The 27,805-nt window shown below is 35.3% G+C and overlaps 4 protein-coding genes and 1 long non-coding RNA gene across 8 annotated transcripts; 2 read left to right on the forward strand and 3 right to left on the reverse strand.

The window, feature by feature from the left end:
• Positions 1-171: 171 nt before the first annotated feature.
• On the reverse strand, positions 172-3,671 carry LOC143362253 (rhythmically expressed gene 2 protein). Of its 2 annotated transcripts, XM_076802256.1 has the most exons (3): positions 3,535-3,671; positions 2,762-3,052; positions 172-2,046 (listed from the first exon to the last, which is right to left on the reverse strand). In XM_076802256.1, the coding sequence occupies exons 2-3, from the start codon at positions 3,041-3,043 to the stop codon at positions 1,552-1,554; spliced, it is 777 nt and encodes a 258-aa protein (XP_076658371.1). In that variant the 5' UTR covers positions 3,044-3,052; positions 3,535-3,671; the 3' UTR covers positions 172-1,551. The 2 variants fall into 2 exon arrangements, with proteins under 2 accessions (XP_076658371.1, XP_076658370.1); XM_076802255.1 differs by lacking the exon at positions 3,535-3,671 and having other exon boundaries at positions 173-2,046; positions 2,762-3,476.
• Positions 3,672-4,296: 625 nt separating this feature from the next.
• On the forward strand, positions 4,297-7,325 carry LOC143362254 (uncharacterized). Its single transcript, XR_013083619.1, has 2 exons — positions 4,297-4,511; positions 4,604-7,325. It is a non-coding gene; the product is annotated as an uncharacterized LOC143362254 (long non-coding RNA).
• A 3,299-nt stretch (positions 7,326-10,624) lies between these two features.
• LOC143362252 (uncharacterized) lies at positions 10,625-19,850 on the reverse strand. 3 transcript variants are annotated; one of them, XM_076802251.1, is made up of 8 exons: positions 19,801-19,834; positions 13,326-13,632; positions 13,108-13,233; positions 12,927-13,025; positions 12,681-12,834; positions 12,415-12,592; positions 12,168-12,333; positions 10,625-12,084 (listed from the first exon to the last, which is right to left on the reverse strand). In XM_076802251.1, coding segments are annotated over exons 3-8 (1,224 nt in total). In that variant the 5' UTR covers positions 13,110-13,233; positions 13,326-13,632; positions 19,801-19,834; the 3' UTR covers positions 10,625-11,459. The 3 variants fall into 3 exon arrangements, with proteins under 3 accessions (XP_076658366.1, XP_076658369.1, XP_076658367.1); XM_076802254.1 differs by lacking the exon at positions 13,108-13,233; XM_076802252.1 differs by lacking the exons at positions 13,108-13,233; positions 13,326-13,632 and having other exon boundaries at positions 19,801-19,850.
• Positions 19,851-20,582: 732 nt separating this feature from the next.
• On the forward strand, positions 20,583-22,633 carry Rab21 (RAS oncogene family member Rab21). The gene is made up of 5 exons (XM_076801694.1): positions 20,583-20,898; positions 21,018-21,185; positions 21,243-21,361; positions 21,454-21,729; positions 21,899-22,633. The coding sequence occupies exons 1-4, from the start codon at positions 20,758-20,760 to the stop codon at positions 21,692-21,694; spliced, it is 669 nt and encodes a 222-aa protein (XP_076657809.1). The 5' UTR covers positions 20,583-20,757; the 3' UTR covers positions 21,695-21,729; positions 21,899-22,633.
• Rhogap68f (Rho GTPase activating protein at 68F) lies at positions 22,433-27,797 on the reverse strand. Its single transcript, XM_076801690.1, has 10 exons — positions 27,549-27,797; positions 26,773-26,880; positions 26,481-26,624; positions 26,053-26,233; positions 25,755-25,973; positions 25,555-25,653; positions 25,289-25,476; positions 25,007-25,207; positions 24,816-24,922; positions 22,433-24,728 (listed from the first exon to the last, which is right to left on the reverse strand). Exons 1-10 carry the CDS (start codon positions 27,595-27,597, stop codon positions 24,555-24,557), a joined length of 1,470 nt encoding a protein of 489 aa, XP_076657805.1. The 5' UTR covers positions 27,598-27,797; the 3' UTR covers positions 22,433-24,554.
• Positions 27,798-27,805: the final 8 nt, after the last annotated feature.

The following is a 27,805-nucleotide window of genomic DNA, read 5'->3' on the forward strand; positions in this document are numbered from 1 at the left end:
TACTTAATCATTTCCCACGAAAGCATTTTTACAATTTCAGTAATTGTAAAATAAAAAATCTGTAACGCTCATTTTGACCGGCGGTGGTAGGTTTAGTGGTAAGTAGTAAGTAGTAAGCAACCGGATTTATTTTAAAGTATGCGTGCAATTATGTATTATGTATGCGTGTAATTATGAAATGCATTATTTGATACAGCAAGTTTTTAATGCAGTGTGTAATATTTTATTCGAAGAATGTTGACAATATTTGCATTTTATCTCGAAATATATATCTTATCTATTTGAATTTATTTCCTCTACTGCTGAAAATAATGATTCGAGATCGATACATTTATGAGTAAAAATAATTTCAGTAAGCTGTGTCGAATCCTACAACTACTTATACAAATGTATATTTCTTTAAAAAGCCTCATCACTTGAGGGATGACCCAGTACTTCAAAGCAAGATTCAATTTTATTACAGGCTCAGGTAAAAAAGCTGTACAATTTTATTTACACATCATGTAATAAACCAATTTTTTTCCGATCTTAAAAACACTCATTTGGTAAATTTCTAAAAAAGTTACTCGATTTTGAAAGACACATGGAAACTTTTTCGTCTAACTACACATATAATTGACGCAATTAACTATTCACCTGTACACAATGTAGAATAAAACTACTTTTGAGTATATGGGTTTCACTTTTGTATAATTCCATGCATTATTATTTTACAAACTCTGCTATTAGCAGCGTTTTGACAAATGTTTTGTAATCACTGAACATTTTCCGTACAGCAGTAAGTCTATTTTTAAGATAGGTTTTCGTTCGACGAGGGACTCAAGAAATTCATGTTTTCGCGAGGAAAATTTGACAATTATAGATCATTTTGTTAGCGTTTGTGAGCAACAATCGGTATCTCGGCGGAACGGAAGTACGGAAGAGATTACTCAGGAAACGGTGACTTCTTCTTCCATCTCTCCCTCGAACGATTTTACGTGAATAGCATTTAATTACATTAAAGATGAGTCCCCATTTTTATTTGTCTTTTGTCCTCTGCAATGATATTATAATTTCTATTGCCGGTTAAACAAAAAATTTTCGAAATTAAAAAGGAATGCTTTTCCGGTTGCGCTAAAAAAAAAACTAATTTTTGTAAATCAAAATTGGTAGAACGCACACCTGAAAATATTATCTAATATTCAAAATTTGCTGTTCATCGTTCAGGGAGCGCTAAGACAATTATCTTTTTACCAGGAAATGTGAGGCGATATCGTAATACATACCGCCAACGCGTTCACAATTTCTTGATTAGTTGAACGTTAATTAGTCGAACCATAATAACCGTCAAAATTATAAGAGCAACAAGATTCGCGTGTCGTACAAGAATATACTAGTCAATTGCTAATCGTTATATCGTTAAACTTATAAAATATTAATTACTTGAGTCAATCTCACAATTCCTCTCACTCGTCGGTGCTTATAAAATAATTACTTCGATATTCGATACAAAATTGAAATATTTCTATGTAAATACTAATTTACATAATAAAAATATGTACATCGAAATAATCATTTCTCTAGCTTATTGCAATTAATTTCTTTGGTAAGTAGCATCGAGAAGTATTCCTGCAGTTCTTGAAGATTCCTAAAAACATCCTCTTTGGGAACCTTCTTCTCGATCGCGTCGTCGTTATCATGTTTAATGAGAATGGCATTCCAATTGGCGTTTCTCGCTCCGATATAATCATGGCTTATGGAGTCGCCGATATGTATTGCCTCTTCGGGAGCCACGTCGATGTTATGTCGTTCCTTTGTTAATCTAAGCGCCTCGTCGAAGATCGAGGCATCTGGCTTTTCCACGCCGAAACCGTAGGACGTCAGAACGAATGAGAAATAAAACCGTATCCTGGTGTCCAGAAGTATCGCTTCCAACCTCTCGTCGAAATTCGATATCACCCCCAATATTAGTCCCTTTTTCTGCAGATACTCGAGCAAGTCGATCGTGCCTGGATACTTGTGCCAGCACAAGCTTGTGCCGTAGGACTTTATCAGAGTGCTAGCAACCTAAGGGTCACAACGATAAACAGGGTCAGAGATAGTTGGTACCAGCTCAGCTAAATGGGCTAGCACGGCGTTCCCCGGTTCTTTTTTAAAATAGCTACTCGTGCGATTCCCCTTAAAAAATCTCACGTATTCGCGAATTATTTTCTAACGTTCTTTGAAGACAGTCAGAACGACGTTAACCTCTTAGCTACGGCAAGTCTGAATGCCGGGTGCGCAGAAACGACGTTAGGACCGAGATTGGTATGGCAAATAAATACTGAAATAAAGTTGCAGTTAAAATGAATGTTAGCATGTTAACCCTTAACACTCGAATGGCGACAGTAAGGCGCCACTAAAAATTCCTGTATTAAATTTATTTGTATTTAATAAATTACTAAACATTTCAGTACTGTACGAGTAAATTGCACCATTTTCGTATGTATAGCATGAAAAAATATATATAGAAGGGAAATATTCTGGGTCGGACAAAAATATTCGTTTTCGAGTTAAAATGGCTTCGAGTGCAAAGGGTTAATGTATCTACTTTCTAAAAATTTGAATAATATAGTACGAATACATGTTTTAATAGCCAGTAGTTTAAATGAACAATTGTACCGTTAAAAAGATGGTATCGAGGGAAGCCACTATAGTGGCGTACCGTAGAAGCTAAGAGGTTAGATACAGAATTATTTCGAATAATGCAAACTGTCTGCACTGCGAGGGTTATTGTTATTACTTTATCCATAGTATCGTCCGAAATATAATTATGTTGATCCTTGAAAACGTTGTGGACGATCCGTCGCCACCAATTTTCCCATCCGATGCCAGTGTGCTTGCCATAAACAGGATGCTCTAAGCTCAGCCTGTGGAAGCTATTTTTGAAACTTCGCGCCAATTTTCGTTGATCGACCGGTAGACCGTGCTGACTCCCAATTTCGACGTAATGCTCCAGCTTCGTCATGAGCAACGTACCGGTGACATCGAATGTAACCAGCCGTGGTCGGATGTATTTAATCATCGTTAGAATCTATGTGAAAATCGTGGCACATCATACACGGAACACCGTTTATTGTCTTTTTTATCTAGCATGCCGTTCGCGACAAAAATCACGCTCGTTTTGCGTCGCGAACAGTGTGAACGGTACTGCCAATGTCAATCCACTTGCCGAGACAAGAACACATCGAACATCCCGAGCGCCACCAAAACACAATAATGAAATTAAAAGAAAGTAAAAGAAGCGATTAATTTTGATAGCATTTTATCGTATGTATTTTGACGTGTTTCATATTCTTTTCTGTGTAAAACCAAAGCGCCCGATGCGTTCAAGTATGTATCTCGTATGCTCAGCGCCGTAAAAACTATATACGATGGTTAAAATTAACGACCTCTTGTCACGCGTTTCGATTACGAACGTTCTAATTATCAATTATACGATTCTATTATTATATAGTGCTCGTAGAAATTGCACGACAAATGGAAAAGATTTCAGTTTGCAATGTTCACGCTTACCTGCGCAATAAAGAAGAACAATCGGTTTCAGTAAATGGCGTTTTATATAAACTCATGCGCCTCCCTCGATGCGAGCAAAAATGACTATTTTCAGGCCGGTACATGATATTTACTATAACAGTATTAATCATCGTACAACATTTTCTATCCATTGGCATTCCTCCGTAAAAAAAAACTGTTCTCGAGTATTTTGACAACCAATTATATATGTACACATGAAAAGATCTTTGTTTCGTAATCCCGCCGCGTGTTCTATTTATAGTTGTACAAATTGATAAAACTGGTTGTGATATTTACAAAAGAGTATCATAGTTTTGTATAACTGCGTTTACACGAAATAAAATGCTTCGAACAAAATTCCTGAGTAACGGAACAAGAGAAGAGTAATACCGCAAGAAATTTCGTATATAATATTTTAATCAACGTTTAACAATTGGAATAAGTACATAATACTTCTTCGCAGTTTGACCACGGCGCAATAGTTAAAAATGTCGATCCGCTGTGCAATGTACAGAGGCATTTAAAAGGCTATATACAGCGTGGGCCGTATGTCGCAGTACAAATGGGGCGAGGGAGATTCTTTTTACCATTTCACCATATTTGGCGCCATAGAAATTCCCACATCCTATTCGCGCGACGCGTGTACCATGATTTACGTCCCAGCTTGTACGTATATACTACGTCGTACATATTGTATGATGTAGAAAAACTCTTATGTACAAATGCTACTTATATAGATGACCTGTATAATATGTATAGTCGTGTAAAGATATAAATTACAAAATCTAATTGTTTAGAAGTATCTCTAATGCAGTAGCATATTAGCGTTGGTACATATGTTGAGTGCATGTTGCTCGGGTGATTCGAAATTGGGCGGCAAATGGATTGACCGGTATAAATCATCGGAGCAATATGCGTAATAATACCGGTGGAAAATGCAAGATTTTGTTTTGCGTATAGCAATGTTGTATGAATCGGTAAGGAAAAATACGAAATGTCGGTAGTCTTAGTTATTGCGTGTGTGTAAAGGCGACTTCCGTCGTTCTAATCGCACTTCGATCGATTCCAGGTTTCAAAACTAATTTGGGGGAGGGGGGCCAGTGGATCCTGGCCCCCTCCCATTAGCCTAGGGCTGGTTACAGGGGTGGATTTAGTGGGTACACCTGGAGGCCCCCGGACAGTTCCTTCGGAGCATCCGAGGGCCCAGGGGAGTCCCGCAAATCCCCGCTTTCCCCTCAGGAGTGGCAAGGAACCCGTAACTTGGATTACCATCCCGTAAAAAAGAAAAACAAAAAAGTTTGAAAACTAATTTGCGTTTCTGCTAATGAAGAATCACGAGTCATCGCCCCCACCCTCTTCAGAAAATAGAACTTTCTTAGAACATGATTCGGTAGAGCAGGGTTTCTCAAATTGCCTGATACCGTATTGTTCGTAAAACGTTATCTTCAATAATTCGTTGAATTTTTAATTTTCTAATTTTTCTTTTATTATGATTAATTGAGTTTAGGATACAAGGAATTTCTACAAAAAAAGTTTCCATTATGGGATTATTTATATGCATATATGCATATATTTATATATATGTGTGTGTGTGTGTATATATATATATATAATATTATATAATTTTTTGAGTAAGCATTTTGCACTTTCATCGGTCCAAGTTTAAATACAAGTACTATAATGCTAGAAAATATTCAATGTCTCATTTAACCCTCTAAATGTATATAATTATGTCGATCCTTTCGAGGAGATACATTCCGATCACTTCAACGTTTTTAATTGCACTTTCATTACTTTTCGTTTTTTTTTTCTTTTAGACATTTCACGAAAAGATTCTTCGAACCTTTTCGTTTAATTTAATTCGCTTATCAATCTACATAGAAAAAGACGTAGAGGGTTAAACTATATATTTTCTACTCGATTGAATATAGAAAATCACCAAATATTTAAATGCAAAATGCTTCGTGCCGATGCTTTAAATCATTTCGTAATCTTACACACTTTAAATAAATCTCTAGGGATTTCCATGCTTTCAGGTAAGAATAGAAACTGAGAATCCCCGCAATAGCGAATTCTCGATTACAATCGTTCATCAACTGTACCTTCACAGACAGTCATACTGACTAATCATCACAGCAGAACAGCAACGACATAATTGTAGACTTCGTCTCGATAAATCTGTCTAAACCGAGAAATTGTAGAACGAAAGATGTATATCTTAATGAGAATAAGACAAAAAAAAAGAGATTATTGCGCATCCCCTAAATACATCTATGGATATACTATATGTATATATATATATATTCATGTTATCATTTATTTATATATCAAAATTTGGTATCTCACAGACTTCTTTTATACGTGTATGTGTGTGTATAAATGTACATATATTTGTTTCGTTTTTATTGTTTTCGTTCCTCAATATAGTATAAATCCATTGATTCTCAATCGGCATGTTAATTAATCTATCTCTTTTTTTTTTCTTATAAAAAACAGTTTGACAATATATTACGTGTATATAGTCTAAGAAATCGAATCGGAGTAAAACGGTCGATCGGTTAGAAATAGTTCTGTCCATATTCTATATAATGTTCGCGATAGTATTATTTATTCTCGATTTGTATGACTGATAGAGTCTTAAATGTTGTATCGTTCTATTACAAAGTTGTACATAGCTTGATAGTGGCATGTTCCGTTCGAAGTAATGAAACGATTATCTCAGAGGTTGTCATCGAACCAGCGAGATCATCGATCAATCGTAATACTTCCACGACCATTGTACAATCATTGGAATTGGTGCGTTAGAATCTACAATTAACATAATATATCTATAATATATATATGTATATACATATACCTACATATATTGTATATATGCGTGTATATGTATATATACATACAAATATTTATACCATACAATATAATAATCATTGTTATAACGAGATATATTTGTTGCGGCAGTCATCGTTCCTTATCATTAGAATTTCATTAACATACGCAAGAAATGGTACAATATTCTTGCTTATCTGTAATAGTTGTAAATAAAAGTTATCTGCTAAATACATCAATCAGTCTCTCAATCGTTATATAAATATTGATGTAAAAGTTTTTCATTCTTCTCTCGGCTGTTCGCTGCAACGCATCATTATGATGGACGACGAATCGTTCCACAGTGTTTATAGCCGGAACAAAATCAATTGCACACTAAACGATCATCGAAGAACCGTCCCCAGATATTACAGAATATCATATCGAAGGAAATTGTTTGAAGTGGCCTAATTGAATTTGATCCAATTATAAATATTATTGCGAGATCGAATCCTCTCTTAAAAAAAAAAAAAGAAATGCCTACGCACGTAATATGATGTACACGTATAATAATGACCGTTTCACGTATATCATACAAATATTTACACACGTGTTTTCTTTTCTATGCCACAAACTTGTATCATTCCTTTCATATGTCTGTCTCTTTCGATTTGCGAATTAGAAAAATCTAGTAGGACGCATCAAGTTTTACTATCCTCGGAAAACTCAAAAAAAAAAAAAAAAAGAAAAAGAGGAACAAAAATGATAGATGTTAGGAAATAAGTTTCTGTAAACATACAATAGTATGCGCGCTGAAGAATCGCGTTTACAATTAGTAAAAACCGTTCCAAATGCTGTACCACAGGATTTTCTTCTCGGCACGTGTACAGAACATAAATGCAACTATAAATTATCATGCCTTGACAAATACTTAAAATTACAGGACACGCATAATCACTGCGAAAAAAAAAACGAAAAGAAAATGATCCTAACTTGCTATCAGACAGACATAGCGAATCGTACGAACCCCTGGTGTTTGCCATCTAATTTCGCCTATGTCGCCTGTGATCTCTTAAAATCTCAGATATAACAAAAATCCGACGTAGAAAAGAAAAACTTGCAGAATACTCTTCGGAAAAAGTCGTTCGTACATTTAATTTTTCTTCGTTTTCTTTCATTCTTTTGCAAAATATTCAATATCGGAATCTGCCAGGTCACTGTAGTAAAATACTTGCACCACATTTTCCACTATCTAGATTTCTTCCCATCGCACTCTGTCGCTCTTTCTTTCTCTCTCGCTATCATTCTCTCAATCAGTCAATTATGGTCTCCATGAAGATTTAGAGAAGTCACACAAGTCTTGCAAGATCACATTCATCGATATCATAGACTATATACACAAACATGTGTATATATATATATATATATATATATATATATACATATATACACATTAATTTTTGCATATTTTGAGCTCCTTACGACACGTTGCAACATGCTTGAACGATGCATCGCGTACTCCGAAATTTCGGCGGTAGTGATCTACGCGCGTCTACCAAAATGCATATAAAAGTCAGCAAGACGTGTCAATTTTTTTCTGTGATTTGATTTATTTTCTTTTCTCTTTTCACTCTGTTAGAAAAAGCTCCCACCGCTGCTAAGAACAAGAAAAAAATTGACACGTTGTGAACGTGTATAAGATTCAAAATATCGTGCATCGGATGGATCACGTGTAAATGTTTTCTTTTACCGCGCTGCTATAATACTTGCAAAACGTTTGTAAGATTTACTGAAAGGTAGAACAGCGAATCTCGAAATGAACAACACGAAGATTTTCTAATAACTTAGTGGCTACTTTTCTTATCCACGTATTGATTTATAAACTCACTCTAATGAAAACTGTTCGGGAAGACAATTAAAGCAGAAGAAAAATTTTAAGTACATTGGTGTTTCAATAGATCTCACAAACTGTGTGGCTTGAAGTTGTAGTTTCTTTCAATCTTTTTATGAATCAAGAGAAAGATTAAGTATTTCTGAGTTGTGTAATTATTTCTATGTATCGTCGTAGAAAAACGTTGTATACGATAGCAATGCACACGAACTTCAATCATGTTATTTTATTTAAACAGTTTTGTTTTTTTTTTCAAGGACGTTTAACATATTGGAAATGACGCATGATCTTCCTTAACTTTAATGTAACATCCCAATACTTATATAAGATAATTTGATGTTTGTCCACAGCTATTCGCATTATCCATAAATAATATTATTTTCATAGCTGCACATACAATATATTCATTTATAATCTTTCTATCAATAAAGTTTTAATTTGTCATCCTCTTTCTGTTTTAAAAACACACGCAATTATTTGTATTCTTTATGTATCACGCAATCATGTTACTTTGAATATGAGACCATTTTATATATATATATATATATATATATATATATATATATATATATATATTCATGTACAAAATGTCCTTACGCACACTTATGAATGTTTCTAGTGCCTAATCAATCTGTGGGCACCATTTAAATATTTCTCAAGTTACGTATTATAACTCAAGAACTAGATTAATATTCATACTAATTGAAAATAAATAATTCCTCGAATATTGCCAGCAGATTGACCTGGAATCGAACGCGAATGCATTCTTCTTCCCTGGCAGTGGTACAGAAGGTGTATTTCATAAAAAGCAAAGATTAATTTGTATAAAAATATATATAAATTTACGTAGAAAAAGAATATTATATATTGCAAGTAAATAAACTTACAAAATAAATAAGTTAAACAAGTATTTCTTATATTTTCCGTTGAGAGGAAGGATCATAGACTAGATATAAAGGTTATTTAAAAAATTATATTAGTTATGTGCTGAACGAGTATATTATAGAAATCTTAATTGTAATTTGAGCGTCTCGAGTAGCAAGGTTCATTATATTCCTGACTGTTAAAAGATCAATCTTACACAATAGTGCTAAACATATGGCTTGTTCATCTATGATCCGACCTTAATTCTTAACATATATTAATTATTATAAATCATAACGTGCGAGTTACAACAAAAACCATAGCTATTAATATTCACAGTAAAGAGATCATAAAGTCTCCTAGGCAAAGAAATGTACAATTAAAATTTGTCGAAGGACAAGGTGGTCAACATTGTCCTTCGACAAATTGTAGTTTCGATGTTTGATTTCATATGAAAAACTGTTATCGTTTCCTTGTTACGTAACGATTGTCAATGAGCTTAAGCCAGATGGGCAGCAAACACAGTACTCTATAACGTAAACGAACTTTTTCTGTCAGTTAAGAGTTCATTGCGAAGATTGCCAATGTCCCAGAAGTAGATTACTCTTAAATCTTTTATTACTATTACTCTTATTTTTTCTTGTTTTAAATGCTAAGATTTTCTCGTTTCAATTCCGCAGTCAAATATAACGCTTTCATAAAAATTTGCATTATCGACCAAATGATTTGTCGTTGCTATAAAATAATGTCTATCTCTCTCGTATCTTTGGCGTTATCGTTAAAGTTATTATGTTAACTGTATGTTTACAACTGTTATGGATGTTAGCTTTTAATAGGATCGAGTTTATATCTTGCTTCAGGTGCATCTTACATGTAATGTAGTCTTAAAAAACTTGTTTGTTGCGATTACTCCTGGGTTCCATCGTAAAAAATACACTGTATTCAAATTTGGATAATTTTTGTGCGTGTGTCGTACGAATGGTGACCGTGAAATGAGAAGAAAAAGAAAACGTATTTGAAAAATCTGAATAATCCAATGATCACAGTTAATTAGTTTTCAACAGGTACTTTTATGTGCTTTTGTTCGATCGTGTGCCCATCTCTGAAAACTAGGAACTAACAGTTTTCACTTATTTACCATTATTATACTTATTTCCGTAGGTCAATTATCTGCTGTTCATTCATTTCATTTTTACATTAATTATACAGTAACCCTGAAATATTATAACAAATTTTACTGGTCCAGTTTGCCAATCTGATTGCCTTATTCTCGTTCAATTTCACTCTCTAGTAATACTGCCTAAATATATCATCATACTGATATGATGCTATTCAACAGACGTCGTTTAATTTATTACAAAAGTTACCCTTCGTATTATTGCTATTAATGGGTCAGGATTTACAGTACCCGAACACATTCGTTCCTTAAGTTGAATTACTTATCTTTAACGTCATGGACCTTTGCATGAATCATATTTTTCAAATGCATCTGGTACAATGTAGCTATCGTGACCCTAAGTGAATTCGTTCTTCTTCTTTTTTTTTCTCTCTTAATTTTTGGACCCAAATGTTTGAAAAAATGATTGGCATCTTGGAACTTCTATACATATATTCACATTTACGATTGCAATTTTAGGTAAAGCCCAGAAAACGAAAAGCTATGGATAAGAAACCTTTTGTTACACTCGCTACAGTTACTTCGACTAATGCTTAGAACAAAGATACCATAAACTGCCATTTGCCGAATAATAATCTTATACCTCATGTTACATTACAATGTCATCACAGTATTTTGATGTACGTAGCTAATTATTACACATAGAAAGTAATTGAAAACTCTCTGCATACTGGAAAACATTTCACAAAGAGTTAACAATTATATATATTCATGGCAGTTTATAAGTACTTTTTTTATCTATGCTACAAACAGCATCCCAGTAGAAACATTGTGCTCTTTCTCAACTATGCTCTGGTAAGAATCATCTAACAGACGTGAAACGTACTTAAAGAGCACACGCCCATAAAGACAATATAATATATAATTTTTATATATATTTGTATATATCTTTTTCAACAACCAACGATCCAGGACAAAAATCCTATGCAACCTATCCCAAGAGCACTATGTATCTACTGTACACTATAACAGTTCTTCTAATCACAAGAATTCACTTTCCCACCATTTATAACATTATAAACTCTCTGTGCTCGATATGATAAAACTTAAACACTCTCATCCAGAGCCTTTGTAATCTGGGATAGTAAATGGTAGCATATTTAACACACAATTTTGCATTACAGCATACGTCTAACTATGCGTAAGAAAAAAAAAAATAAATTAAAATTCTATGAGAGACTGACATTAATTAGAAACTGATTGCCTTGAAGAGGCTGCGTGCATGGCAAAATCGACGAGCGGATTACTTGGGACGGTAACAATGGAGTGTGAAGTACTACTGCTTAAAGTAACGTTGGTAGAAGAAACTAATGACAATGGCTTACAGGACAGTTGATCGATCTGCTTAATAGGTACCAATTTAATTGGCACGTCTGTCTTTAACCTGACAGTTTCCGATACTGGTATAGCTTTCAGTTGAACACTCTTCAACGGTTGTTGTATCTTGACCGCTGATTTTACGGTAGCACTCGTGCTTTGTATAATTTTCGTAATCTTACTTTCTCCGACTCCTTGGTTGGAAGATTCATCGTAGCCAGAATCTGATGACGAGTCACTAAACGTCTTACTTGTCTGTTTAGAGACTGTGGTCTCTGTACCAGACTCTACACTATGGGCAGGACTAGCAGACGCAGAACTGTGGACAGGACTGGCTGATGCAGAACTATGCGCAGGACTGCAACTTAATGCATTTGCTTGTTGTTGTCGTTGTTGTCTAGCTATACAACCGATGCAAGGTTTTATTAGAGAAGGATCCACTATTACTTCCCCGTACGGACCCTTGAATATTGTTCCACAACAAATAACCTCCCTAAAATTATTAATAATGCATATTACATTTAGAACAATTAATTCGTACGATTTGACCGAGTTAATACGAGTTAGTTAATTTACCTTTTGAAATACGACAAATCAATAAATCCATTAACAGTTAAATCATCCTTTGATTCGGAAATATCCTGCATGTCTAATTGTTTTTCAGTCACTGGAATATCGTCGCTACCTACAGGACTACCGGCGCGACTCGAGCCTTTACTGCCGTTTCCGTTCAAATAGTCTTCTATGAACAACATTTCAATATTATTTTTAAGAAGTAGAACTTTATTAATGTTATAAAATGCGCAGTCTAATTATTACCAACCTGTTAAATCATCGCTCATTGCTGGACTTTGTTCACGATCTCTGTCAGTTTTCAAATAGATATGTTTCTTCTTCATTATCTTTTCAAATTTCTCTGGTATATCTTTTATCTTCTTTTTATTTTTTGATTTAAATTTTGTTAATGACTTTATGCCAGGTCCTGCACGTGCATCGACAACCTGTAACAAATAAACATTTCATTTTTAAGTAAGAATATATAGCTAGAGAAGAAATAAAATCAATAATAATCAATTTATCAGAACTTACGTGTCTCCAATTGCGATTATTTCCCGCTGGTAATTTCTTCCACCTTTTGACTAAGAGTACACATGCATTACAAATTTCTCCAGTGCGCCTTTCCTCAAGCTGGAAACATTCCATAAAATCGTCCTCGTACTTTTTACTGTCTGTGAACCGTGAGCTACGCGAACAGAAAAATATTCTTGGTTATACGCTTAGATTCTCAAAGCAACGCTCGATTATTGTATCATTAGAAATTATCTTATAATGTACCTGCTAGACTTGGCTTTACAAATGCAACACCCGGTACTAGATCGATACACCTTTGGCTTGTGAAAACTAAACATTTTGCAAGTTATTTTGACGCTGTTCCTGTAAAAAAGCAAAAATCATTAAATATTATTTCCAATGCCGGTACAAAAGTATCTGATTAAAATTTTGTATAAAACCTTACATAAACAAAGTATATCACATGATAAGAAATTCATAATAAAACCAATAAAAGTTTATTCCAACTGAATTCACTCCAATATCGTCGAGAATTTACAATCGATTTACATTTATAATTGTAAGTAATTACCTACAAAGAAGAATTTCATATAGGTACAAGGATATATAAAAAAAAGGAATATTTAACCGTACGTGAAGAACGCGTCCTGAAAGTAAATGTACCTTTATAGAATACAGCATGTTTCGATGATCGTGCGACCGTAGTCGAAATTAGCTTCGTTCTGTCCGTACGGTATGCATAAAATCGTGTATAAAATTCATTCGCGACAATTTATCACGACGAGAAAATCGTAGATCATCACCATCTTTATTATACTTGTTTACATTGATTCGTTGCCAGTTCAGTAACTAACACCGCGATTTCGGCTTGACAGTGTATACGTGCAAGACGCTACGCGCCGTGACACACGCGTTACTACTAGGGGGCGTCCATAATCTCACGAATCCCCACTTATATTACACGATAAAACTGCAAAGAAAAACAATGTGCTGAAGGAAATCGACACTTCTCCCAAACGCTTCTTTCTACAAAGAACCACCACAATAACTTTGTCACTTGTAATATCATGTTGCACGTTGACTGCTTCTTTTATTCGCGTTAAATGTTAAACGTATGCAACACGTTCGACAATTACAAGTTTCGTTATAGTTTCATGTTTTTTTTCTTTTCTCTTCGTTTTTATCCAGTACAAGTACCCTTCTCTCCAGAATATTTATTAATGCTGTTCTCTCTTTATAATTAAAAAGTAAAACGATCGTGTTGTTTCACGATTCAACGTATTAGTCATTTCAATGTTATTTGTAATTACATACAGTGACATTTTATGCCTGGTAAACATTGATTTCGCGTGTGTGAATGACCTACATCAACCGCAACGAGTTCCATAATATTGTACATAATGTATAAAAGCGTTTTTTCGAGTAGCGACTTATCAATGAATAAATACACGAAAGCAGTGGCGGATTTATACTTCTGCCGCCTAGGGGCTACCTCCACACCTAATCCCTCGTTCACTCCCTTTTAAGCTTTCTCCCCATAGATTTATCAATGAAACAAAGCACAAAATCATTACTATTACCCTATTATTTTTGTATAGCCTAATAGTGCGTGCATGATGTGCCAAAGTCAGATTTTTGAAAAAAAATTTTTTCAAGGAGATATACGCATGGTAAATAACCATTTCTTCGCTCCTGGGAATTTATCAGTTTTCAGTGCGATAGTTATGTAATTACTCCGCATATAATTGAATACTTAGGGATCTATAAATCATATGGGTTATTGCAAATGGCTTCAACTATTAACTGGCAAAAAAAATGTTCCAAAAAAAGTTGTTTAACATTAAGTAATATGGACTACCCCGAAGCCCCTTTGCGTTACGCTCATTTTTTATTTATGGAGGAATAGAAAAATGTTAACAACTTTTTACGAAATTTTTTTGCCAAATAAGCGTTGTACCTGTGGCAATCTCTCCACAAATTTTCAAACAAATTCGTTGGATAGTTTCGTTTTTACAGATTTTTTGCCGCTTTTTGGCCATTTGGTACCACTGTGCGGCGCGGCGTTTAACGTGTTAACATTTTCTTGTGCCTTTGATATTTTTCCAAACATTTTCCGCCACTGGATTTTGCCGTCCTGGGCACAGCTCTTATAGCCCCCTCCACCCAAATCCGCCACTGCACGAAAGAAGGAATCACGATTATGATGTTAGTCAAATAAGATTGTTTCCGATGTCAAAAGAAGAGAAGGAATAGGAAATTATGCTGTCCGCCGACACAACGGGAGTCTAAAAATAGGGAGGCGTGAAATCACAACAAAGTGCAGTACGCGACTAATACGACGAAGCAACGGGTTTATTAAAATGTCGTGTCCCTTCCTCTGATTAATTTTTAGAATTACGAATTAAAACAATTAAGCCCATACCTCGTCTAAGAAGCGCGCGTGTATGTGTATGCGTTAATTTTGTACCTCGAGCGATACCGGAAGCGTAATCGAAACATAGAGAGATCCGGCGTCGTTTTTACAATCTCATCCTCAAAAACAATGGTCAAGTCCGTCAGTGTGACTTGTGTTTCGCAAACGATCGAGCGAATTTTCGATGTCTGTTACAATCGAAAAGCTCAGGGCAACAAACGGTCGGCTCGATTTAGACGTGGCTGCCCACTTGGATTTTCTAATCGTTCGGAGCAACAAACAGTCAGAGCGACTGTAAACATTCGGGGCAACAAACAGTCACCTACAAGGTGACATTCGATATTCGCGCCAAATAAAAGATAGTCATACGAGTAGAGCACGCAGAAACGATCGGACTCCGTTCGTGAAAAACGGAAAACGACCGTGAACATGTTGATAACAGCGCCAAAGTAATTATTAAGTATTGCATTATGCAATAAAATGTATTCAATGGTATTACTACTAAATACATATCATCGATACGTTAAGATTTGTGACGAAAACTGAATCGTGGGGCTGTGATAGTAATAAATATAAATTCTTGTAAAAAAATATCTAGTTATGAAATTGTGTTAAATAAAATACAAAATTCTGTTCAATAAAATAAATATATCGTTGTTTTCTAAGTTAACCGTTTCTTGCTCTGAACGTATCTATAGGAATAACAATAAATTTTTGGGAAAATTTCATCTCATTCGGGGCAACAAACAGTCGCAAACGTCTCATGATATAACCCGTTTGTTGCCCCGAGCTCTTCAATTATTCGCTCTTTTCTCCTATGGTTCTTTTTGTTTCGAGTAAATTTGAAAAGCAGGTCAGTGACGTCACAGAACAGATCCGCGGACCACGGCCAATGAAAATTTGCAATCTAGAGGGGCGTGTGTTGACTTCGACAAGTTCGTTGGTCGCTAAGAGGAATGAATATATGTGTACCGGCGCGAGACGGTTATTCGATCGAGATACACATGTCGGAGTAGGTGCAACGCGCGGAGGCAAACCAGTTTTCCTTCGATATTCCGAATTTACTCTGTATAGTACCTCATCCGTCCTTGTCTTTCTCAAGGATGATTTTATCCAGGAGCGTAACAGCATTTTCAATGATCCGAACGTCCCGAATAGCACAGAGACGGCTTATGGTACGTCCGTGCCGGACGTTCTGGGGACATCCCGATAAGGTCCATATGCCCCTTATACGTCCTCGTTACGTTCTGTAAATGTCGTAGGTAGCTCCCATTTACAAAATGAAACGTCCTGTGTCGACATCCTCAGAAACGTTTCTCGAACGTCCGAAAGTAACGTTCCCTGGACGTTCACAGAACTTTTAACAACCTAACCTCTTCGAAGACGTATACGAAACGTTTCGTATTGATATAAAATCAGTATAACTTTAATATGAAATAAAATATAAATGCTATGAGATCCTGTGGCTGGCTCCAGACTACATTTTTTTAGGTTCGTGATGGTTTCTTTCCGATTCTTACAGCCGGGCTTTCGAGAGAGAGAGACGTTTCTAGAACATGCATACGAACTTCCAACAACGTTCGAAGTCCCATGAACGTTCGCAAGATATAACAAATGGACGTTCCTAGAACATGTGTGTCTCGAGGACATCTGTAGAACTTTTGATCCTGACGTTCCTAGAAAATACGAAATTTAAGGCTTGCAAAAGTCCTACAGACGTCCGGGCATAAACTGAACATAGAACTGACGTCCTATGGATGCACGGGTGTTGATATCGCGTACATGGTTGCACCCCCCACTCCAACTTGCCACAATCAAAATAACGGTTTCATTCAACTATACCTTACAATTAGAAAGAATTTTTTACGATTAACCCTTTGCACTCAGCGCTATTTTCATTCTAAAACTAAATTTTTCTTCCGTCTTGGAATATTTTCATTTTATTGATACGAAACTGATCCGATTACCACATATAATATTTAAATGTTTAGTAATCTATTAATTAGAAATTTTGTAATGTAACAAATATTTTGTAATATTTTTTGTAATTTCTTTGAAATAATGCCACAATAATTTCTAGTGGTGCTTCAGAGTCACCACTCGAGTGCAAAGGGTTCACAACCAAAAATAAATCTGACTTTTCGATCAATTTGTAAATAAGAAAATTTAGGCAAAATAGTTGATGTATCAACTTTGATGAAAACCCTTTTCGACGAATGCATTGAGAAAGAGTAGGCGAGTTTGTCAAAAAGGATAAATGCAATTTAGATCCTTGCGTCACGAGTATGCACAGCCCTGCATATTAAAGTCTTTCTCGGTCTCGACGCACACGACACATTTTTTCAGTGATTCTGGGAGTGGCGCCATCGGTAGTTGAAACCACAAAGCAAGAATGTTGCAACGCACCTATACGCGAAAAAATGTAAATGTGCTTTCGCCTCGTTGCAGTCGATGAGCATGAGGGGAGGGAGAAGGCAGACGATGTAAGGAACATCAGACAACAGGAAGGGGGGAAAAAAGAGGAGGGTTATAGCGATGTTGCCACGTGGTTTGTTGATCGGTTGCTTCTTCATCCCGATACGACTCAGATCTCTGACCCCGCTGCGCGGATATTAAATAGTTATTCGTATTTTGCTAACGCAACTGTACCGCTTTCGTATCAATCAAACAAAAAAAAAAAAGAAAAGCTACAATAAAAATCTGCTGACCAATTAATAAGAAGCTCGCTACAATCGCAACGCTATCGGATGCATTGTACACAATTTCAATTTAAACATTGTCGATGTTCGCATAAATTTAATCCGTTTATCATTGTAAAGATTAACATTATCGTACATGTACATGTTTGTAACGAGATAAAATTTAGAAAAACAGTTAGAGTGCATCGTTGAGATGTTTTCACATTATTCTTCTGTTGTTTGGAATAATAAGTATCGAAATGCAACTCTCGCTTTAAGGGAAGAACGGACAGAGAAAAATTGCATCGAGCCGAAACGACGTGTCCCTGACATGATAACTCGGTAGTTCAACTTTCCTTCTCACTTTTACAGTTGCTCTGCCGTTTTAAAAATAGAAGACGGTACACACCACCCCCATGTAAATACGTGTCACCCGATTCTACGAGTTGTTCAACGGATTACCGCGCGTTCCGGTTAATTATTTACGTACCTCGTGAACAATTAGCAAGATTCTCACCGGCGATAAAGTTACTTCGGACCGAGAGACTTCGATTTCATTCGGGCGATGTTTAACGATGTCGCAAGTATCTGATCGAGATGACCTACATTATGATAAAACAGGTTCCGGTATTTTGGTGGAAATAAAAATATCAAGACACGATTCTCTACCACTGTGATATACAACCTTGAAAAATGATTTTACATTTTTAGAAATAAAATTTACATATCATGAATATTAACAGGCAATTGTGAGCGATGTCGGGCGTGATTAAATAATTTCTCCGACTGTAGTAATAAATGTCATGTAACGTTTGTACGATCTGTTTCGGCTGATAATAGCTTTTAATACATCTCGATATTTGGAGTCGTAGTGGATATACAAAAATTAAAATTCAATTTGAAAAAAGAAAATATTTCGAATAGCATCGAGCTAAAGCAGAAGTAACACCGAAAAGTTTCGGAATCCCGGGAAAAAATGTTTCGGGCTGTTTTTATTCGGTTCAGAGGTGAAAAATGCCATCAATTTCGAGAGCATATGAGATTGAATGCGAGCGTGAGGCTCCCTTTTCCAAACACGTTGGGCCCCTACCGAAGATCATTGGTGACAAGTCGTGTGCCATTTTCACGAACAGAGACAAAAAAAGAAATCTACGGACGAACGTGGTGCACCGAACGAAGGACGTGCGCGAGCAAGAGACCGACATGGCGCGTGGCACAGTACGGTCGCCGCCATGGTCGGCTCTTTCCCTTCCCTCCGACCTAACCAACCCCGTCTCGATCAACTGGCAGTATGTCGATCCGAAAGATCGGATAAATGCAACATTAACGTTGATCGATTGTCCAAAAATTATTCGAACGATCCCTCTCGAACAATCTATGTGACAATAAAGACTGACATGAACCTTGAGCGAACAACAAGGGGAAAAGTCAGCGACACGATACCCGCCACAAGCGGGCACGCCATGACAGATGATACGGCACGCACAAACAAACAAGTCCACTTGCCAAGTGGAACACCACGCAGGTAAAAACGCGGGAATTATCGTCTATCCGTACGACGAATAACACCGAACGATCGTTCGATTCTTACGGTGATCCACGAACGATCTTTTCTGTGGATTATTCGAGGTCCTATCGATGCAACCGACCAGTGCCGACAATGAAAAATTCGTGAAGGTACGCGCGGGTACCTACGACAATCTGGTGAAAGTTTCTTGTCGCACTTGACATAAACTACGAACATTTTCGCAATTACACTGGCCCGCAGTAACGACCGATTAAGAGAACAACAAACGAGACGGACGAAACGAGAAATAAATGTCAAATGTATTAGCGTTAATGCAACAGTAGCCTGGCAGATTTTCGTCATAGTGCCGAAGACGCTGACATCTCGGAACATATTTATTCAGAACGCACGAGTAATTTCGCATGACAATCCGCGAGGTTATCGACGACGCGTCAGGTTATCAATATATCAGATTTTTGCGACACGTGCTCTACAAATTCACATTAAGATGTTAAGATTAATGACAGAAGATTCGCTTACCTTTTCAATACAGGTGACGGCCAGATTTGAGAACTCTTTTGCGCAGACTCACGGCGCTGGCTCTCTTCTATACGCTAGTCAACCGAGCGTTTGTTACTGTCGAAATAGAAAATGTTATTTTATAGCGTTGTTACATTTCTTGGCGCTCGACATGTATATTTTCTGTGCAAATAAATTTTTGTACAATGTATTTCGTTTATTTTGACGATATACTGCGTTCAATATACAAGTTTATCTTGAATAATGAAAACTTGACTTCCGGTGGAGGATTTAATTTTTGTCGGACGTCAGTTCGCTAGAATACCACCAGGGTACTGAAACAGTAATAATTCAATTTTTAAGATACAAATGCAATTGAACCAGTTATCTTGATCAAAATTCGGCTTGTAAATCCATAAGAAAACAACAATGTTTGCGGAATTCGTAGGAAAATTTCTTCTATCAGAATAATTAAAAGATTATTGCGGCAGCTTGGCAACAGGGAATGCAGCGCCATCTTCACGAGTAACGAACATAGTAAAAAAAATGCCTGAATACAGGTTTTTTAAATGCAACGAAATGCAACTCGTAGGAGAAAAATGTCGCTCATTGTACAATAATACGCACGATAAAATTCGATTGAATCGCGTTAATGCACAACCACTGAGTGTGGAACAGTCTTTATTCTGTTAATACAAATTTCCTGCTGAATATTCAGTACAATATTTTGAACTTCATGGCAGGAATACCGATCAAGTGATTTGCCATCTATCGGCGTTCCCGTCGAATCACGAAAGTACATAGATGTTTTTGCTTTTTGTTTGCTCAGTGGTCATTGAAATGAAAACAGCTGATTGTTTCATTTTAACCTTATTCGGCAGAAATAAAAAATTAACTACATACGTTCTGTGACAACTCCGTGACAACTCAAATTTGTTACATTATTTGCTAAATATAGAAATTAGTTAGTTGTAAATTATGGCCAGTTTAATTAGCACCACTGGTAACGATTACAATTTTAAAGTGGTTTTACTTGGCGAAGGATGCGTCGGGAAAACTTCTGTTGCACTACGATATGTCGAAGATAAATTCAATGATAGACATATCAGCACATTACAGGTTACGAATAATACTTTCATTAATTATTTCACGATTCTTCCTTTACCTATCCTTTAAACTTATTTGTATGTGGACATTTGTCATATGTACTTTGACGTATTGTAATTGTTGGCTTGCAGGCCTCATTTTTAAACAAGAAATTGACTATAAATGGAAAGAAGGTAAACTTGGCGATATGGGACACAGCAGGTCAAGAAAAGTTTCATGCACTTGGACCGATTTATTATAGAATGTCTAACGGTGCCATTTTAGTTTATGATATCACGGATGAGGACACCTTTCAAAAAGTATGCTCGAAGAGAAAACATATTTTTGTACACTTTCAACTGTTGCTTGCTTTGCAGGTGAAGAATTGGGTTAAAGAACTTAAAAAAATGTTGGGCAGTGAAATTTCATTAGCAATAGCAGGAAATAAAATGGATTTAGAAAAAGATAGAAGTGTTGCTATAGAAGAAGCTGAAGAGTAAGTTTTTTCCTGTTCTAAAAGATATATTGTAATTTAATGGGTGGATTTGACAAGTTTACGATGATAATATAAAATTTGTGTAACGTTAGGTATGCTAAACAAGTAGGAGCTATGCATTTTCACACTTCCGCGAAATTAAATCAAAATATAGAAGAAATGTTTTTGGACTTGACAAGACGAATGATACAGCATGCAGATGAAGTAGAACAAAAGTCAACACTAACAAGGACAAGTAGTACACGACGCAATGTTGTTGTAGTAGAAGACGAGGCTGAAGAAACAGAGCCAGTTAAGAGTTCCTGTTGCGGTGGCTCTTCACAAGCATCTTAATTTCAGATGTGATGGTTTATAATTCTAATCATATTGTATGTATATATAAAACATGTAATCGTTTTGCAGGCTGCTGTAATATTTTTTCAAATTCTTTTTATAGTTTTATAAAATGATCATACAATGATTATAAAATTGCTTTAATGAATTTTTTTAATTGCATTGGTGCAATGCAAAAAGATGTATTATGATATTTTTGTACAGACTGCCTCGGAAAGAGGAGCTTTGTCGAGCCCACTCTGCATGCCATACACTATAAACCATCATTCTGGACTTGTGCAATTATGGTTCTACGAAAACGATGGCCAGAAATCGATTTTCTTGCAAGGTCAAACCATGGGAGTACCCATGATCAGTAATTTGAGCCCAATGGAAGTTCAATAGACGGCCACTTCTCTAGTTCTCTTAGGCAGCTCGACCCTAGTAAGTCCCTCTCATCGGCTGCATCCTTTTCCAATTCCATCAGTTGGTTATAGGCATTCTGCAGTGCGCTCGACATGTTTTTTTGCTGAGAAGTCAATCATGCGAAAAATATCTTGATCCTTCTCAGTTTTAATAATGTACATATTAATATTGGTAATATATTATTGTACAAAGTCTACGAAGGCAGCGACTGATAAGCTATGTATATCATGAAATTTGTAATATTTTATTTCCTTGAATAGAGCGATAAATATAGGTATAAATTGTGATGCCTAAAAATAATTTAACTGAGCGTACTATAAGAAATACTGACTATTTTGAGAGTTGATTTTCATGTATTTCAATATTTCATTACATTAACAGATCCTCGGTTCACTCGTAAATCAAATACGTTGTTATTCATGTATATCGTGTAGCTGGAAAATTTATCATAATTACCAGATGTATGTATTTCTGTCATATAAATGTACGTATATTTAAATACCATTGTGTTTTAATAAAAAGTTAATTAACATATACATATGCGTAATATGATGTTATTTTTTGGGAATGTTATTTATAGTTTATTTTATAGAATTGTCATTTATATTATAGTTCACAATTTCGATTAATCTATAATTAGTTACAAATTAAAAGACTGCTGGAAAATATAGTTACCTTAATTTAATTACATGCACGGCATTCATGAGACTAAAAGACAAATATTCTACTCTATCACAGGTACATACGCGGATCTTAAGATCCGCAAATCTATCTACTGTAGCAACATAACTATCTTTCGCAACGATTCAATATTTTTAAACATAATCTTTATCGTTAGTTTCATGTAAATTTATGGATGGACTGCCCATGACCGTTTGTGAACAAGTAATTAATTTGGAACATTGGAAAAGTGACAAGAAATTATTAATTCTGTAACATACACTTAATAACATATTAATTATCCTAGTCCTTGTATAAATAATCATGCTTTATTACAGTAATTTTATTCTACCAACAATAAGAAGGAATGTAATTAAATTGTATCAGTTCTATATAGGTCTGGGTTAGTCTTTTTTTATAACAAAAAGAATTGTATTAGGCAATTAGCCTCTATTTTATCCCAGAAACCCATAATGGCAGGACTATTTAAGAAAAATGTACAAATATACGTATTAAATATGGAAATGATTAGTCAAGTCTTTTATCATAAAAATGATAATAGACGTATTATATGCTAAACAGTACATTACATAATACCCTGACAATTACTTTTAATCTAATCGTTAATGTTCAAGTAATAATGAATAACAGTTTCTTTTAGTTTCCATTATTATTTTGAACGAGAAAATAATCATATAGATCATTCTCTTTCTATTTCCATAGTTGTCATTTTACAAGCTGTAATTGTGTACAAACTTATGGATCAAAACATCACATAAGCATGCTAATCACATAAACAATGTATTTTGCTGCATTTATGTGGTAATAAATTTTATTGCAATTTATACTCAATTTGTTGGTGTATTGCAATCCTTTCAAAAACTCATCGTTTCTCGTATTTCTATAATTAAAAAGACAATCTAATTTAATTCGACTAAAATTTTACATTACTATCAATTTTTGTACGTATGTACAAAATTTCAATACAAAGGATGCCTGCCATATGCTATCGACACTGACTAATTCGTTATATTTTGCTTTGGCTATATTATTCAACTATAACAAGATATAATTAAACCTTAAATAATTATAATTTCTACAAATCTTGTCATATTCACTTCCCTTATAAATTAATAAAATTATGCGATCAAGGCATCCTGTAGATTGCCGTACTCCTTGGATTTTTACTATATTGTACTAATTCTAACTTTTATCATAATTGTTTGAGATTTGCATGTATCTTTGGTATACCATTAATTTCCATGTACGTTTAAACGTTTTCCATCTAGTACTCGGATGTCTCCCTACATTATTTCAATAATCAGTATTGTTTATTCGGAAATTATCGTACCAATTCATTAAAAAATCTTGTGCAGATTGTATAACTAAGCGCTATTTGTGACATTAGTAGGTATGCAAATATTTCTCTGTTTGTATATTCAAATATAAAAATATTTTAATCAACGAAGTACGGATGTTATAATTAAATATGAATATTATACATGATTTGTTATGTTCGTTCTTCAAGTTTCAACAAGTTTGATATGACTTCGAAGAGTTAAAACTGATACATAAGATTCCTTTGTTCCTTCTTTTATACTCTAGGATGAAGATCTCAAATACTTGTCGAACCTTCCATTAAAAACCCTATAAAATTTTCCTTCGAAGTTAGTTTGTGTTAGTTTATACAATATCAAACTTGGCAGCAAACTTTGTAGGATTTCTCTTCTATAACATACATAAAGTACTAATTTCGTTTCAAATTAGGCCTCCAAAATTTGCTTCTAGAATCTTTTTAAATAACAAATATCGTATCTTGATGAATGAATAGAAAATCTATGAATTGGTTAATAGGACCTATTGCTGAGAGTGACATTCCACGTGATGGTGGTGCTCTGACAAGATTTGGACCAAATACCACAGCAAGATTACTGGATGTCATTTTGTTTAAATCGCATCTATCCATTACCTGTTGGAACAGTATGTTTTACCACCAATTGTTGTTTATAACAGAAAAACGAGCGAATATAAATGCTAAAATGTAACATTATCTTACCCTTGATAAAAACCGTACAATATATTTTAAAACTTGATAGTTATCCTCTGGGAGTTTCTCAAGTATCAATGTTGTTACTTTTCTTGGACGTTCATCTTTCGATAGAGCTGAAATAGAAATATTTTATGTATTTACACAAGATTTCTATAAGCTACAAACAGTGTAAATGTAGCAAAAAAGAAAAGACATACTCTGAAATTGTGTGATTTCATCGTACAATTCATATGTCATAAGTGGTTCATCTAGTTCACGTAGAAACGTTTTGAGAAGAACTGCTGCTATATGTGGATCCCCATGAAAATCGACAGGTAACCCTTGGTTGCAACGACTCTGGAGTTCTTTAACTACTGCTACATTAGCCGATCGTCTAAAAATTCCTTCTGTTTCTAACGCTGTAAGAGTACGATATCAACATTATTATTACACATTATTAATGGTAATATGCTTACATATGATTAGCTAATTAGTACTACCGTCAGGAGTATCGAGAAATTCAACACACTGCCGCACTATTGGCGGTATGGGATCCCCATCGTTGTTTTCCTTTATGAAATGGAGACTTGCTCCAAATTGAGTGGTACCAACTGGAGTTGTTACCGTACTCTGAGGTGGACTTGTGGGCAAATTCTTTTTGTTCTTTAACATTAGCTGTTCATTGTGTCTATAATGAATAAAAACAGCTAGTAAATTATCAAAACAAGACGAGCCAATGTTTTATAATCATGGAAAAACTGCTTACTCTATTACTTGAGGAGGTATAATAAGTTGATCGAGGTTAATATATTGTGCCAGTTCTTCTAAGTAATTAACATACATCATTTTCCGACCAAATTTCGCACTAAAATAATAAGAATGACAATTATTAACGATAAAATAGAACAAGCTTAAGGCAGCGATGCGGGGAGGTATTTAATATCCGAAAATAAAACAAGCAGTTACCTAATAGCTGGCTTAAATATTTGCCATACGATCCTGATGAAATTGGTTGGATGTACTAGATATAAAGCTTTTAAATTCTTTTTATACTTTCTATCGAATGCTTTATATGCTTGCCATAACCAGGATAATGGTGGTTTATTTTTCGAAGTGAGACCATAGTGGAAATAAACGAGGCTATAGTCTTGTTCCACGAATGTGTCTAAAGTATGTGTAAGATACCTGTTACATAAATATGTTGTTACATATCTATCATAGCAATGGATAATCTTTGAGAACATTAAAATAAAAATAATCAAACCTGAGGAGCTTGGCGTGATTAAATGCTTCTTTTCCAACAGGAGGTAACTTACATGCGGATACAACTATTACTTTGCGACCAGCACTGTCATCGCCAACCACTTCTACAATACCGTATCTCGATATATCAATATAATCTTCTTCGTCCGCAAGATCACCATCCAATGCAGCAAGGTCCTCCGCTACTCATCATAAAAAATTATATTCAGAAAATGGTTTGATATTAATTCTCTTTTTCCTTTGAATTTTGTTACAATATAGATACCCAATATAATTTGATTAGACTAACGAACGTCGCATAACTTTCGCTTCTGTGCATTGTTATACCATGCAATGAATAAACTGTACAATGGTCTACATAATTCACCTGCTATGCCTCAAATGCCATGACATTTAGTGGCTACTAACAGAAGATAAAAGGTCACACACCGGATTCGATAACTGGAGCATCTACCAAAGCTTCTTCAAAGTTCTCTTCGATCGTCCCATCGCTCACTGGACTCTCCAGATAATCAATCCTGGTACCGGCACTACTGCTAATCAAATCCAATTTTTCTTCTAAAAGTTGTACACCTATAAAATGATTATTTTCATTATATTCTATGACAATTACGGAATATATTTACAAGTAACAAAAGTTCCATGATTCTATGGAAATGGTAATGCATTTAATTTAGATTTATCAAAAATTGGTATTATTATTTCAATTGAAATACCTTACCATTATTTGAAGTAGTCTGTAACTCGGTGTCGTCAAACTCCAGGTTGGGCTCATAATCATGGTAGTCTGACAAACTTGGGTATGGATCTTCGACGTCATTAGCTATTGCTATTACAAAAACAAAAGGATGCGCATTATTCTCTATACCAAATATGCATCAATGAATCGGAGATCATTACACTGACCAATGTAGTTCTTTGTTTGACCAATGGTCTTGTCTTATAAGCAGTTAGTTAAAAATTAGCAAGCAGTTATTAAAACAAAAAAATTATAAGAAAACCCGTTTTGCATAAGAGGTATCATAACAAATTGATGTCTTGTATACATCTCGCGGTTTCACGTTATATATCATTTTCCCGATCGCATTACACGGCATACGATCTCCAATAAACATTTTATTGGGTTTCGTCGATGTTTACAAACCACCATGGATTCGTGAACCATTAAAAATAAATTCTCTACCAATACGCGTATACATTGAAACCAGGCGACAGGATTGTGTCAAGATATATGGTCGGTCACCGATTTAGCGATACGCACTATCGTCTCAAAACGCGAAATTATTCATCTCTTATCGATGTGCGTGTCCACATAGCAGACCGAGGTCCATCGTGATACGTTCTGTCGCTAGAACGAACACACAAAAAAAAAGATCTGTGTCGATTACCAGATGAATATTTAACAATGATCATTTCTAAGAGAATAAGCATTTGACGTGACGTTTATTTGACACCTTGGGCAGCGTCAACAAACTCGACAGATCACAGAACACTCACCTGTCAAAGTTCGCGTTGGGCTGAGCGTTGGTTGATAGTCCGCTTCCATTTTCTGGCAACTACACAAATAAACAGAGCCCGAATTAATTTACGGGGCGTTCCGTGTACCCTGCCTTTACAAACGGACAACGTTTCTCTTCTCGAACGACATTATCTCGACGCGGTATGGCAAGCCGACGTATTCACGTCACGCTTTCATCTGTTGTGTCGCTAATTGTAATTCGTAGTCGCTCGTCACTCCCTTTCCCCACCATGCG

This window comes from Halictus rubicundus, chromosome 16 (assembly GCF_050948215.1).
Source record: "Halictus rubicundus isolate RS-2024b chromosome 16, iyHalRubi1_principal, whole genome shotgun sequence".
Taxonomy (NCBI): domain Eukaryota; kingdom Metazoa; phylum Arthropoda; class Insecta; order Hymenoptera; family Halictidae; genus Halictus; species Halictus rubicundus.

What these genes read in the sequence shown, in the direction of transcription:
- LOC143362253 (XM_076802256.1), bottom strand. Translation starts at nt 3,043, where the DNA reads ATGATTAAATACATCCGACCACGGCTGGTTACATTCGATGTCACCGGT. An exon ending in CGGACGATACTATGGATAAA is followed by an intron (nt 2,047 to 2,761) that starts GTAATAACAATA and finishes TGTGACCCTTAG; the next exon opens with GTTGCTAGCACTCTGATAAA.
- LOC143362252 (XM_076802251.1), bottom strand. An exon ending in AATGAGCGATGATTTAACAG is followed by an intron (nt 12,334 to 12,414) that starts GTTGGTAATAAT and finishes TGTTGTTCATAG; the next exon opens with AAGACTATTTGAACGGAAAC. An exon ending in GATTTGTCGTATTTCAAAAG is followed by an intron (nt 12,085 to 12,167) that starts GTAAATTAACTA and finishes TAATAATTTTAG; the next exon opens with GGAGGTTATTTGTTGTGGAA.
- Rab21 (XM_076801694.1), top strand. Translation starts at nt 20,758, where the DNA reads ATGGCCAGTTTAATTAGCACCACTGGTAACGATTACAATTTTAAAGTG. An exon ending in GACATATCAGCACATTACAG is followed by an intron (nt 20,899 to 21,017) that starts GTTACGAATAAT and finishes GTTGGCTTGCAG; the next exon opens with GCCTCATTTTTAAACAAGAA. An exon ending in GCTATAGAAGAAGCTGAAGA is followed by an intron (nt 21,362 to 21,453) that starts GTAAGTTTTTTC and finishes GTGTAACGTTAG; the next exon opens with GTATGCTAAACAAGTAGGAG.
- Rhogap68f (XM_076801690.1), bottom strand. Translation starts at nt 27,597, where the DNA reads ATGGAAGCGGACTATCAACCAACGCTCAGCCCAACGCGAACTTTGACA. An exon ending in AATCACGCCAAGCTCCTCAG is followed by an intron (nt 25,974 to 26,052) that starts GTTTGATTATTT and finishes TTTATGTAACAG; the next exon opens with GTATCTTACACATACTTTAG. An exon ending in ATTTCTCGATACTCCTGACG is followed by an intron (nt 25,208 to 25,288) that starts GTAGTACTAATT and finishes GTACTCTTACAG; the next exon opens with CGTTAGAAACAGAAGGAATT.